General features: G+C 39.7%; 1 protein-coding gene across 7 annotated transcripts in view; it reads left to right on the top strand.

Moving 5' to 3' along the window:
• cpeb1a (cytoplasmic polyadenylation element binding protein 1a) overlaps nt 1-14,841 on the top strand; it is a 111,937-nt gene that overhangs the window by 49,681 nt on the left and 47,415 nt on the right. For all 7 annotated transcript variants that reach the window (XM_063070888.1, XM_063070886.1, XM_063070887.1 and 4 more), the window contains one exon: nt 5,633-5,818. In XM_063070888.1, coding sequence (XP_062926958.1) covers nt 5,633-5,818 — 186 coding nt within the window. The remainder of the gene's footprint in view (nt 1-5,632; nt 5,819-14,841) is intronic.

Below are 14,841 nucleotides of genomic sequence, written 5' to 3'. Positions count from 1 at the left end.
TCTGTTGAAGATGATAGCAATCATGTAGAAATAAAGTTTAACTCTAAAGGATGCCTTGGTAGAATCAGCAAAGTCAGTGATTCCTTTATATTATTTATATTTTAAAAAAAAAGCAAGCACGAAGAATAAATGGATGACAGATGAAATCAAAAATCTAATAGAAGGAGAGTGAAGAAAGCAAATCCTATGGAATACAAGTTCTTAGATTTTAAAAAGAAAATTGAAAGCTTGTGCCAAAAAGCCAAAGAAGAATGGTTAAACCAGGAAAGTGAGCAACTAGAAAGGACCCCTATTACTGATCCAAAAAGGTACATCAACAAATCAAGAATATCACTGGTTTAAAAAGCTCCTCTATTCTTCAGGTGGATGTTTGAAAGCAAAGGACGGTACCATTATGGGAAAAGATGAGATTATGAGCAGATGGACTGAGTCTATTCAGGAATTGTTTGAAGACGATCGAGGTGAAAAACCAGAAATTAGAACATTGAAGGTCCAAGTATTTTAAAATCTGAAGTTTGTAATGCAATAAATAAGATGAAGATGGGAAAGGCAGCAGGTCCTGAAGAATTAGTGATAGAACAAATTAATGCCCTTGAAGATTATGGAATTGAAAAACTTACTGATTTTAATCAATCTCATTTATGAGACTGGAATAATACCAGAAGAGATGGAAAAAAATCAGTATTTAAAACTCTTCCTAAGAAACCAGGAGCAATAGAATGTGAATTACATAGGACCATAAGTTTAATGAGTGATATCACTAGATACTTAAGAATTTTAACAATAGCTAAAAGTGAGATACAAGCTGAATTAGGTAAAGAACAATGTGGTTTTGTGGAAGACAAAGGTACAAGAAACATTGATAAGGATACTACCAGAATGAGCTATTCAAGTGCAAAAAGGTTTGTTTTATTGACTACACAAGCACTTGATAAAGTGAAGCACAATAAGTTACTTGAAATATTACAGGTAGATCTAGAGGTGGGAGTAGGAGATGGCAGCTCGATGCAGTGTGTGCAGCTCTCCGGTGAAATGATATCGTATTTGTAAGTAGGATGCTGTGCACAATTCTGATTTGATGGAGACAGGTGAGAAGCACAGAGGAACGTATGGAGAAACTTCTGAAGTGCCTGGTTCGCTGCCGCTGCTACTGTGTGATCGAGAATCTCCGGAGGGTAGGCCCCAAAATCCCTGGCTTTGCCTGCTGCTGGCGACCAGGGCTGGGGTGGAACCATTAGGCAGAGATGGTACTCTGTGTCAGAGGGCTGGTCGGAGGCTCGGAAGTTTTCGGACTGTGGTCGGGCATGGCAGGGAGAGTTTTCTTACTTCTCCCGTCTGTGTGAGATGTGGGACTTTTGAGAGACTTTGAACTTTTTACTGTGCCCATGGCCTGTTCTTCAAGTTATGGTATTGTTTGCACTGTTGTAACTATGTTATAATTATGTGGTTTTTGTTAGTTTTTCAGTCTTGGTTTGTCTTATGTTTCTGTGATACCACACTAGAGGAATATTGTATCATTTCTTAATGCATGCATTACTATATGACAATAAAAGAGGACTGTGTGTCCTCATAATCTAATCTAAATCTAGATTGGAAAGACTTCTGCCTAATCGGAAATCTGTACTGGGAACAAACTGCCGCTGTAAGAATAGATGGAGAAGTGAGTCAGTTTACGAAAATCGAGAGGTGTTAGACAAGGGTGTTTTCTTCCCTGATTTGTTTAATGTGTACAGTGAAACAATGTTATATAAAAAAAAAATGAGACCTCTTGGGAATCAAAGTTGGCAGTGAAAACATCAGTAATTTCAGATACGCAGATGACACTGTTAATTGCAAGTATGGAGGAAGAACTACAGAACTTAATTGATATAGTTGAAGAGAGTGCAAAAATGAGTGTCTATCAATTGCAAAAAGATGATGTATGGTGATATCCAAAAAGGAGAATCCTATCTGCAGGCTGAAAATAAACGGGGAAGATATAAGTACAGAACTTTTACTAAGGAAGCTGGGTGACATCAGATAGCAGGTGCGACATTGACATCAGAAGAAGAATGGGGATGGCAAAAGACACCTTTACGAGAATGAAGAGTATGATAACCAACATTAATCTAGGCATGACAACCCACCTCAGAATACTGAAATGTTATATTTATCCTGTATGTTACATGGATCAGAATGTTGGACAATATCTAGTAACATAAGAAAATGAATTGAAGTAGCAGAGATTTGATTTTTGAGGAGGATGCAAAGAATATCATGGATGAAACTAATATCTAACGAGTCATGAACAGAGCAAGCACAAAGAAATGTATGAGAACATGAAAAGGCAACATGACTTCATTGCACATGTGATTAGGAAAGAAGAGTTAGAATGCATGGTAATCATGGGAAAGATTGAAGGGAAGAAAGCAAGAGGAAGGCAAAGACATGATGATGGAGACAGCAGCCAGAGAACTGGAAATGAGTACCAATAAATTGATCCACTTGACCCAAAACAAGTATGTGTTGGCCATGGCAGTCAAAGCTCAATCTGGGCGTGGCACATGATGAAGAATACTCGGCTTCTGGGTGCGGCTTGTTGAGATGTTTAGTTAACATGGACAGTTTATAAAACATGAAATTAACTTGATGGTTTTAGGCAAACATTAAAGGTTGATTCCAGAAACTTCATTCTCTGGCATGGGGTACATTTAAGTTAGAAAATAGCATTTATCAGCAGAAAGACAAATTAGTTTATTTAGGACTTAAATCACACACAAACCCATGTGCTGACATGTCTTTAAATTTAGGCTTTGAATAGCACTACTCAAAGGTTTTTAATCAAATTCTTGTATGCATGGTAACCTTTTAACCTTTTGAGCAATTTTCCACAACTAACTTGGAAATGGCAGCTTATCAAAGGTCTGTATACATCCAAAACTTGATTTGCAGTTTATTAATGAAAAAGGGCAGAGCAAATGCTGGAATCTGTGGATCAAGCAGCACCTTCAGGAACAAAGAAATTGATGCTTCAGTCGGAAATCCTGCCTCAGTCCTGTTTGCTGTTAATTAAATTATTAAACATGCCATAAAATTGGTTATAAAGGATTAGTGTTCACTTAGTCAAATCTGTAAAAGCAGTTTCTTGTAATTTTTTCCTCACTGTTTAATATTCTGCCCAATCTCAGCTGCCACATTTTTGCACAGTTGAGATTTCATTTGCACATAGTACCAAATTTTGTATTGGAGAAACCTTCCGTTGGAAGTTTTCTTTTTCTGGAATGGTGATGTTTACTGAAATATCCCTTTTTACCAGTTCACCTATTCTAATTTTGTGCCTTCCTGGTTGTACCTAAATTTAAATACTATTTTTGGCTCTATGTATCCTGAAATGTAAAATTTCATGGCTGTCTATGCATTCATCTTGCTTTAATAGTACAATAATGTATGGTATAATTTGCACTTTGGCTCTAGAATATGATAAGCAACTATCTTAAACTTGTATCATATAGAGGCTGCCTTTGACCTGTTCTTTCCTCTGGTTAAAATGCATGTTATTCTTGCAATTTAAAGTGCTCTACATAAGATTCCTCTGACATGGGGAAATCTGCAGATGCTGGAAATTCAAGCAACACAAAAAATGCTGGTGAATGCAGCAGGCTAGGCAGCATCCATAGGAAGAGGTACAGTCAACGTTTCGGTCTGGGACCCTTCATCAGGACTTACTGAAAGAAGAGATAGAGATTTGGGAGGGGGAGATCCGAAATGATAGAAGACAGGAGGAGAGTGGTGGATCTAAGAGCTGGAGAAGGAGAGGATCATGGGACAGGAAGCCTGGGGAGAAGAAGGGGGGAGGGGAGCCTGGCGGGTGAAGAGCAGGCAAGGAGCTATAGTGAGGGACAGAGGGAGGAAAAAAAGAGGGGGGAAAATAAAAAAATATATATTAAATAAGGGATGGGGAGAAGGGGCATTCACAGAAGTTGGAGAAGTCCATATTCATGCCATCAGGTTGGAGGCTGCCCAGGTGGAATATAAGATGGTGCTCCTCCAACCTGAGTGTGGCTTCATCTTGATAGTAGAGGAGGCAGTGGATAGACCCATCAGAATGGGATGAGGAATTAATTAATGGAACTGTCAAAATGAAGCCACACTCAAGTTGGAGGAACAACACCTTGTATTCCATCTGGATAGCCTCCAAACTGATGGCATGAATATTGACTTATCTAACTTCCGTTAATGCCTGTCCTCCCCTTCACTCCCATCCCTTTATTTATTTTCTATATATTTATTTCCCCCTTTTCTCTTTTTTCTCCCTCTGTCCCTCTCACTATAACTCCTTGCCTGCTCTCTCTCCCCCCCCTCCCCCCCCTTTCTCCCCAGGCTTCCTGTCCCATGATCCTCTTCCTTCTCCAGCTCTTAGAACCACCCCTCCCCTCCTGTCTTCTATCATTTTGGATCTCCCCCTCCCCCTCCCACTTTCAAATCTTACACTATCTTTCAGTTAGTCTTGATGAAGGGTCCCAGCCTGAAATGTCGACTGCACCTCTTCCTATGGATGCTGCCTGGCCTGCTGCGTTCACCAGCATTTTTTGTGTGTGTTGCTTGATAAGATTTCTCTTGGATTGATTTGGTTACTTTTTAAGAAGCTATTATTGGAGGTGCAATTGATGCACTTTGAGGCACTTTGTGCAACAGAGTAAAGCATGTGGGTTTGTAAAGGGATTGCGATTTAAAAGTATGATTTTTGCTTTAGCAGCAGGGTTTTGAGCATGTTTTAGTCTTGAAGGAGTAACTTGTTTAGTCATTATAGCATATTGATTCCTGGGATGGGATATGGGGCATTGCCAATAATGTGCATGTGAAGAGAGCTTAAGCAAATGGTACTCTTCTGGGATTTATCCATAGTACAGTACATTTTAACTAGTATTAAATTTTAAAATTACTTCCCCATTGTAAATATCTTCCCACAAGTTCAGAGTTCTGAGTAAACAGTCAAACACAAAACCATTTTCACAGTAATCAGAAGCCAGAAAAGGAAAACAAATTAAATTTGCACCAGTAAAAATAGAAGCCAGTAAGCTCCACTCATAGAAGCTTCCAGATGAATGCATGACTGTTGCTGTATAGAATGTAGCTGATTAGCTGTCTTTCAAATTCTCTTAGCTTTAATGCTGGAAGTGAAGGAAGAATTAATTTCCTTAAGGTGGCATCACAACCTTGTACAGAAGATAATTGGATGTAGAGCAAGTCAGGCACTTCTGAAGTAAACAGACACCATACAGGCAGAATAGTTCAGTTTGTTCTGCATTTGCTGATTCAGGGCTGGAGCAAGCAGTTGGAAGTTATCCAGATTAAAGTATTGAAGGGGAGGAGAATGTGGTGGTGCAGCTGTTAACAGCAGTTCGTTTTTGCCAAGCTTCGAGCTGTTCTGCAAAGATTCTTGTAGTTCAGAATAGACTTCAAAATATTAAGTTCTTGGACGAAGTGATGTAATTCACAGGATTGTAGTGAGTGCATCAGCATTTCAGTCACATGCTGAACAACTGATCCAGCCCAAGGTGCTTGGCAGTTAGAGGGTGCAGCTACTGATTAGGTGTTGGACAGATGGGATGTGATCAACTGTATTCTTAAATATTAATCTTTCCCACTATAGATTTGAATAAAACTGATCCAGGAGCTAGCAGCAGGATGTTGTTTCCTACATCAGTACAGGATTCATCACGAGGCCTCCCAGGCACAATGGACCTGTGTTTGGGCCTCCAATCCCTGAATCTCACTGGGTGGGACCGACCCTGGAGCACCCAGGACTCTGATACTGCAGTACCTACCAGTTCATCAGGTGAGTGCAAATTAATTTCACTGCTGATAAGTGTTTAAATGTCTTGCTACTTTAGTTTCTTAAACATTGAACAATCATTAAATGAGATTAAGTATGTAAATTGAGGCAATAAGGTCTTTGCTATAAACTTGCCTGTAATGTTAGTTTTGTAGGATTTAGCTCATCATTAAGGTGCTTTATCAAAAAATAGCTTTGGATGCAAAATTATACCTCGCCCATTTAACAATGAGTCATATTAACAGCAAGTCTTGAAATGTGCTTTAATGCAAGCATTTCTTAAACAATTTGTATTAACATTCATAAAATATGATCAACTTGGTTAACATTTTTAAGAAAAGCTTGCCTTCAGAAGGCTTGGTTTAAAATTGATGCCTAATAACTGGGAAGTTTTCCAGAATCTGATCCTGCAATATTCAGATGTAAGGTTTGGTGGAGTTGATCATTGTGCAGAATTAAAAGCATATCAGCATACTGACAGCAACCTTGATGTGCTAGCCTGTTTCAGTTTCATCTTGTACTTTCTCTCCTTGCTCTTTCCCACTATTACCTTTCCATCCTCAACAAACACCTGTACTATTGGTTTTGAGTTGTTGATTATAACCTGTAGCAACATTTATTTGCTAATAGACCATAAATCATAGGAGCAGAATTAGGCCATTCAGCTCGACTTCACTCCTCCATTTCAGTCATGGCTGATCCCAGATCCCATTCAACCCCTTACACCTGCCCTCTCACCATATCCCTTGATGCCCCAGCCAATTAGAAATCTATCATTTCAGATTTAGATACATAGACTTGTCCTTAACTGTAGTCTGTGGCAGAGCATTCCACAGATTCACCACTCTTTAGCTAAAAATACTCCTGTTCTAAAAGGTTGCCCCTCAATTTTGGGGCTGTGTCCTCTAATTCTGGATACCCTCACTGGAGGAAACATCCTCTCCACATCCACCTTATCACGTCCTTTCAACTGTTGTATAGTTGGTTTGTCTGCAGTGTTTGAGCTATCTTAGATTTAATATGAAGTATCAATTGTGAGGACCCAGTCTTTGAATTTGAACCCAGTTTATGGAAAAAGCCACTTTCTCCCTCTACCACTGGCCTGTGGGTTATCTTCTGCATTTTCTAATTTGATGTCAAATTAGACCACCAAATATGAAGTTTTCCAATTGGACCTTAATTTTCAGCATTGATTCACAGCATTCTAAAATCTGTGGTAGACAAATGGTGACTATAAGATGTAGGAGCAGAATTGGGCCATTGAATCTGCTCCACCACTCCATGGCTGATTTATAATCCCTCTGAACCTTTTTTTTTGCCTTCTACCTATAACCTTCAATGCCCTGACTAATCAAGATCCTGTCAGCCTTAGCTTTAAATACATGCAATGATGTGGTCTCCATAGTTGTCTGTGGCAGCAGATTCACTACCCTCCAGCTAAAGAAATTCTTCCTCATCTGGTAATGGGCATCCCTCTAATCTGAGGCTGGGCTCTCTGGTCCTAGAGTCCCCTACTATAGGAAACTTCCTCTCCATATCCACTTGATCTAGACTTTTCATTATTTGATGGGTTTCAATGAGATCTTGTCTCCTCCTCTTTCCTGCCCCCCCCCATTCTTAACTCCAAGTACAGACCCAGAGCCATCAAATGCTGGTATGTTAACACTTTCACGAGAATGATCCTGGGAGTGAATCTGGACAGTCCAATCGTAGCATATCCTTGGGGCCCCCAAAACAATGCTCCATTTCGTCTAGCCACCTTTAAAGCCTTGGCATACATCCTTGCTTTTGTATTCTAGTGAAATAAATGCATAATTGCATTTGCCTGCCCTGCCATCGACTTGGTCTGCAGGTTGACCTTTAGGACAAGGGTTGTCAACCTGGTGTCAATGATCCTTTGCTTAATGGTATTGGTTCTTGGCATAAAGGTTAGGAGCCCTTGCTTTAGGGAATGAGTGAGAAACCCAAGTCCCTTTGCACCTCTGCTTTGGGAATTTTCTCACCATTTATATATTTAAAAAAAATTCTATGCCTTGATCTACCAAAGTGTGTGAAAAGAAGTGAATCCAACACTGACACCTGCAGAACACCAGTTACTAGCAGCCAACCAGATAAAGACGCTCTTTATTCCTGCTGTTTGCCTCTTGCCAGTTGGCAAATCTTCTATCCCACCCAGTGCAGATGGGAGTAGTTAATTTGAATGGTTTGGCATGGACTAGATGGGCTGAAGGACCAGTTTTTGTGCTGTACTTGTCTATGACTCCATGATTCTATCCATGCTAGTATCTTTCCATAAAACCATGGGCTCAACTTGATGAGCATCCTCGTGTGGCACCTTGTCAAAAACCTTCTGAAAATCCAAGAAAACATCTCCTGTCTATCTTGCTTGTTAATTCTTCAGAATTACAACAGGTTTTTCAGCTAAGATATCCCCTTAAGGAAACCTTGATGACTTCAGCCTATTCTGTGCATCCAGGGACCCCAAAACCGTATGCTTAGTAATAGACTGTAACATCTCCCCAACCACTGAAGTCAGGCTAACTGGACTATAATTTCCTTTCTTCTATCTCTTTCCCTTTGAGTGGAATGGCATTTGCAAGTTTTATTAATACTTCTACAATCCTTCAGCTACCTTTTCAGAACCCTGGGGTGTAGTCCATCTGGTCCAAGTGACTTATCTATATTCGGACCTTCCAGCTTCCCAAGCGCACTCTCCTTATAATAACTGTATTCATTCTGCCCCAACACAAATTTCTGGCATATTGCTAGTGTCTTCTGGTAATGACTGACACAAATACTTTAGTTCATCTGCCATTTTTTATTCCCCTCTTGCTACCACACCATCATCATTTTCTAGTGGTCCGGTATCCACTCTCCTCTTACTCTCTATATATCTGAAATATTTTGTATCTTCTTTATACTACCGGCTAGTTTACCTTATTTCAACTTTTTTAGTTTACTTCTGTTAGTTTTTAAAAGCTTCCCAATCCTCTAACTTCCTACTAAGACCATCTTTTAAGCTTGCCATATAAACTTCCACAATGTGAATAATCCCTAGTAGTGGATTCCAGTTAATTAGGGCCACTACATTTTGGCTTGATTAAGTGGCTACCCCAATTAGCCAAAGTTTCATAGAGATAGCTAATGTATAAAAAGGCAAACTACTGTTTAGCCAAGTAAATGATGTATTAAATGTACAAGATAAATTAAACTTTAAAAGTGCAACAGTACTATAAAACATTAATTATTGATGGAGGAATTCACTCAGTGTATGCTGATGTGTTCTTTTGACTAATTGAACAAAATCAGCCCAGGCACCTAGTGTAGCTAGTAGACTGCCTTCAGTGCCTTTGAAGATTTGGAGGATGCAATCATCATTCTCATTGTAACATTCTTTGTAGTTCCTAACTTGCAGTGAAATTTCATTTTCACTCCCAGCCATTTCTGGCATTTCCAAGCCTGGATAATGAAACTGTAGTGAGCAAAGCACTTCTCTATTGTCCTGCTGCTTATTTCTTACCCATTATCAGTGATAAAAATCACTCCAACTCAAACATACAACTGCTATTTTTAAAAAAAAAACACACTTTCTCTAAGCAGTGTCTAATAGCCATGCAAGTGCATATGACTGATAGTTTTAAATTTGTTTGGCAATCTCCTGTCCCAATTAAGTGGCATAGTGTCCCAAATGGAAGGAATCCCAGTTTATGGATTAGCTTTTCTTTTAAGAGTTGTCCCAAATAAGTAGCTTGTCCAATTAACTAAAATCCACTATTTGACTTGAAGATTCCAATTGCAAATCTTTGTTCAAGTTATGGATTTGAATACTTTTGGCAAAAGCACTTTTTTGGGGGGGGTATGCTTCAAAGCTATTTGTTGCTGCCTAGGTACTTCAGGCACATGGAATTGTCCCTGTCTCCCACTGGTTTGTATGCTATTATCTACAACAATGGTAGTATATCAAAAATACAGAGATGCCATTTAAAGCTTGAGGCACAAGGAGCAGAATATCTCTGGGCTACTAGGAGGCAGCCTGTGGCTATATCCAAGGTCTACTAAAGTTGCAGTGAGGCTAGTACCAATGGGATGTATTATTGTAATATACATTGGTCTCTAGCCCTTTTCTCCAATCTTTAACACTTAAAACATTTCCCAACTCTGTATGTCAAGGATGTACCTGCGAATCATGGTTGGAAGATGGCAATATTCTGAGCTAGTCATGAGTTTCCCTCTGGATGTCTAATTGGGGCACTTGTCTATTGATATTGTAGGAATATGGAAGTGTAGATTTGAATGCTTGCAGTAGGAGGGCAGAAGATGAGATGGTTAGGCAGGTGCATTTGGAATAAAATGAACCTGCCTCATTCTGTGTGACTGATCCTTGTCTGTTTTGCTTAAAACATGCATTTTGCATGTCCAATGTTTTGTAAATCAGATTTTCAGTGGCTTGATACTCAGAAGAAAGATTTGAGGACTGGGCATCTGTATTTTGAGGTATCTGACAATCTTGGTGCTGTTTGCTGATGCTGGATCTTGTGTTGGCCAAGAGCATTTTTTTTAAACAACATGCCCAAGTTCCCATAGGAGCAGCAGTGAGATTCTTGATCAGCAAAATGCAGTACTTTTTCCATGCCTCCATACAGCTTCATCTAAGAGCTCCTTGCTTGTATTTGGGTAATCCTGCATGCATGTGCATAAACAAGAGATTCTGTGGATGCTGGAAATCCGGAGTAACAAAATACTGCGGGTACTCGGGTTAGGCAGCATCTATAGAAAGAAATAGTTGACGTTTTGGACTAAGACATTTCGTCAGGATTTCAACATGTACATGATCCTTAGCTACATTGCTCGATATATGTAACCGACATCAGTCCTTATAGCACTTTTTACTTTTGAGTATGGCTGAAATGTTAACCTCAGCAGTATTCCTTTCAGTCTTAAACTATGATCAAACTGTTATGTCATTGTAGCATGCTGGCATGCCTAAGATGAGACCTGTTACCAATTTAAGTTGCATCTAACTATCTTGTTCTTGGCTGAAAATGAATTGGTCAAAAAAATTAGCTTTTGTGCCAAAAATCATGGGTTCCTTGGTGTTTTTTTTTGGGTCTTCCATTTATCTTTCAGATCTTTTGCTGCACCTCTTTTTTTTTCTCCCACGTGGTACTAATTGTACTGAATATATTTCCCTATTTCCTCTTTAAATACTGGCAACACACAATGCTGGAGGAGCTCAGCAGGCCAGGTTCGAGTTCCTCAGCATTTTGTGTGTTGCTTGGATTTCCCGCATCAGCAGATTTTCTCTTGTTAAATACTGGTTTTGTTACCTGGAGGCATCTAATTTTCAAGTTTTTAAAAATGGCTTCTATGGGTGTCTGCCTTGGTACTGCCTAAATAGAAGGCATTTCTTATCTCATAGGACTAAAGCTGACCTTTGCATTGTATTCTCATTGAAGAAACAACTTGATATTATGTACATGACTATCCAGTATACAAGTATAGCATCCTATTTCTTTAAGGGTCTTTAAGAGGTGGGGGTTGAGGCCATATCTCCAGGGTGCTCAATAAATGAGGTGTGACAGTACATTGCAAGCAGAATGTGACAGGCAAGGGCAGAAAATTTGGAAGAATAAAGCATGTAGTACAGATTTAGTAAAATGCCAAGCTTAATCTTTGAAATTTTCCAAATTGTACAGTATTTCAAAGAACATGTCAAAGGGAAAGAAGCTTGGATGGTAGTTTTAATCAGTGTATTTTGGTATAGAGGCAGTGGTTGTTATTGTAGAATGAGCTGGGGCTTAAGTCATGAATAGTAGAAAGACAAGTGTAAGAGTAGCCCATATTCCACCCAAATTTGTCTCTTCTCCCCCGCCCCCCCAATTAAAGTAAATTGTGGAAAAATACAGCATCTTTTGAAGAGATTTGTAATAGCATAAGATCTTTAATACTGAACAAATGAACCAAACAAGCAAAGGTATTGCAAAAGAACTTCTGGAGTGTATAATGCCTACTGAATAAAGGCCAGTATAGTTTCCAATGATCATTCTCTGATCTGAGGGCAGAACTATGGGACATTTTTAGAACCAGGATGAGGTATATCTTCAGCCAGAGGGTGGGAAATGTGTGAAATTTATTACCACTGGGATTGTGCAGGCTAACTCTTCTGAGGAAGAGTTGATTGGTAAAGTAGTTGAGGATTGCATGGCAAAGGTGGGAGAATGGGTTGGGGGGAAAAGAACAAGATTAAATATTAGAAGATTCTGGGCTAAGTGAGCAGAAAAGTGCCAATAAATTAAATAGCATTTTAAAGAACAAACTGTCCTCTTGAAATTTAAGGATTAAGTGATTGCTAATGGCCACTACAGGCTAGAATTCCAGATTCAGCTTCAGGGTGAATGGCACAGGTTTGAAGCTACTGTCTTCAACTTGAATAGAGCAGTTCCAATGCTATGAAGGTAGAATTGTTTAAGGGTAATTGGGTTTTAAAAAAAGAGTGGCAGATTAATTAAACAGCTAGTCCATATTCAAGAGTTTATCCCAATTGGAAAGAAGGGGTCCTTGAGAATGAAGCATAATCTGTAGTTGATATATGAGGTTGAGGATGATCCATACAAAGATGCTGAAAATACTCAGGTCAGGCTACATCTGAGGAAAGAGTCAATGTTTCACATTGGAGACACTGCAATTTAACATTATACTGTGTGCTGACAAAGTAGGACATACCAAGTGCAAATACAGGTAAGCCAGAGGACTAGAAATATTGAGACCCTGTAGCAAAAAAACTTGACAGAAAATTGATATTGAAGAATGTTTCATGTGATATCAAAGTAGTAATATATGGAGGAAGAACTTGAAAGGTAGCAGCCCAAATGTGGAATCTGAGAAAGACTAGTGAATTAATGGGAAAGAAACAAAAGTTAAATTTCCAGTCTTCACTATGAAGGACACTGCAAATATCCCTACATTAACAGGAGCTAAGTTGAAATAAGAGGGACTTGTTAAAAATCCCTATTGCTGTGAATAGTGTTAGAAATTCATTGGGCCAAAGGACCAAGTGACTGCAGAGATGGAGGACCCATTGATTTAATTTTTTTCAGAACTTGCTAAATTCCAGAAACATTCCAGAAGTTTGGAAATTTGAAAATACTTTTCAAAAGGGAAGACAGGATGTAGGGAACTTCAGGCCAGTTTAACATCTATTGGCAAAATACTGAAGCTGGTATTCAGAAGTAACTAATAGCTGAGGAAAGCTACATATAATTGAAAATAGTTCATGATTTTATGAAAGGTAGTTTGACAAAATTTTGCTCTTGAATGTGAGACCTGGTAAGGGGGAATCCTGTATTTAGATTTCCAAAGGTATTTCTCAAGTTGGTGATGAAATTGTGCTGAAGTGTTAGCATGGATTGAAAGCTGTCACATAGAAAACATGAATATGAATAAATTTCTTTTGGACAGAAAGGGTGTTTGGTGAAGTATCACAGGGATTGTTTCTTTGCCTTCAGTTGAGAACAAATTTTCCAAGCTAATTTGAAAGTGGGTGGAAGAGCATTTGAAGCAGTGGTTCTGCAACAAGATGTAGATTGAGTGGGTGAAAATATGGTAAATCAATTTGGTGTGAAAGTGGGGTTATGCATGAAGGAATAAAAAGGTGTTCTGGAGTGAATGTTGATGAGTGAACTTAAGGGTATGAATGAATTCCAAGGCGATGTTTTTGGCTTCTGCCCCCTTTCCAATCTGATGAAGGGTCTTGGCTCAAAATTGACTTTTTCCTTCCATAGATGCTATCTGACCTGAGTTTGTCTAGCATTTTGTGTTGCTTGTGCTTTTTATTTATATCCCTGGCTTAAATGTATGGTTTCACAAAAGGAGTCGAATGGATAATGAGCCATTTGAGGTGGGTGTATTTTGATATGGATTTTGGCTTTTTAAGTATGCAGTGCCTATAAAAAGTATTCACCCTCCTGCCCCCCCTGGAAGTTTTCATGTTTTACTTTAGCATTTTTTGACACTGAATAAAAAGACTTCTGTCAGTGAAAATACTTCTACAAAGTAATCCAAATTAATTACAAATATAAAACCCAAAATAATTGATTACAAAAGTAAACAACAGGAATTCTGCAGATGCTGGAAATTCAAGCAACACACATCAAAGTTGCTGGTGAACACAGCAGGCCAGGCAGCATCTCTAGGAAGATGTACAGTGGATGTTTCAGGCCGAGACCCTTCGTCAGGACTAACTGAAGTAAGAGTTAGTAAGGGGTGGGAGGGGGAGATCCAAAATGATAGGAGAAGACAGGAGGGGGAGAGATGGAGCCAAGGGCTGGACAGGTGATTGGCAAAAGGGATATGAGAGGATCATGGGACAGGAGGTCTGGGAAGAAAGACAAGGGGGGATGGGGGGGGAGAGAACCCAGAGGATGGGCAAGGGGTATATTCAGAGGGAGAAAAAGGAGTGTGAGAAAATGTGTATAAAAATAAATAACGGATGGGGTGCGAGGGGGAGGTGGGGCATTAGTGGAAGTTTGAGAAGTCGATGTTCATGCCATTGGGTTGGAGGCTACCCAGATGGAATATAAGGTGTTGTTCCTCCAACCTGAGTGTGGCTTCATCTTTACAGTAGAGGAGGCTGTGGATAGACCTGTCAGAATGGGATGTGGAATTAAAATGTGTGGCCACTGGGAGATCCTGCTTTCTCTGGCGGACAGAGCGTAGGTGTTCAGCAAAGCGATCTCCCAGTCTGCGTCGGGTCTCATCAATATATAAAAGGCCACATCGGGAGCACCGGACGCAGTATATCACCCCAGCCGACTCGCAGGTGAAGTGTTGCCTCACCTGGAAGGACTGTTTGGGGCCTCGAATGGTGGTAAGGGAGGAAGTGTAAGGGCATGTGTAGCACTTGTTTTGCTTACACGGATAAGTGCCAGGAGGGAGATCAGTGGTGAGGGATGGGGGGGACGAATGGACAAGGGAGTTGCGTAGGGAGCGATCCCTGCGAAAAGCGGGGGGAGGGAAAGATGTGCTTA

Source organism: Mobula hypostoma, chromosome 18, assembly GCF_963921235.1.
Source record: "Mobula hypostoma chromosome 18, sMobHyp1.1, whole genome shotgun sequence".
In the NCBI taxonomy this organism is placed as follows: Eukaryota; Metazoa; Chordata; class Chondrichthyes; order Myliobatiformes; family Myliobatidae; genus Mobula; species Mobula hypostoma.
Note: the sequence above shows the minus strand (reverse complement) of the source record. Positions and strands in the feature narration are given on the sequence as shown.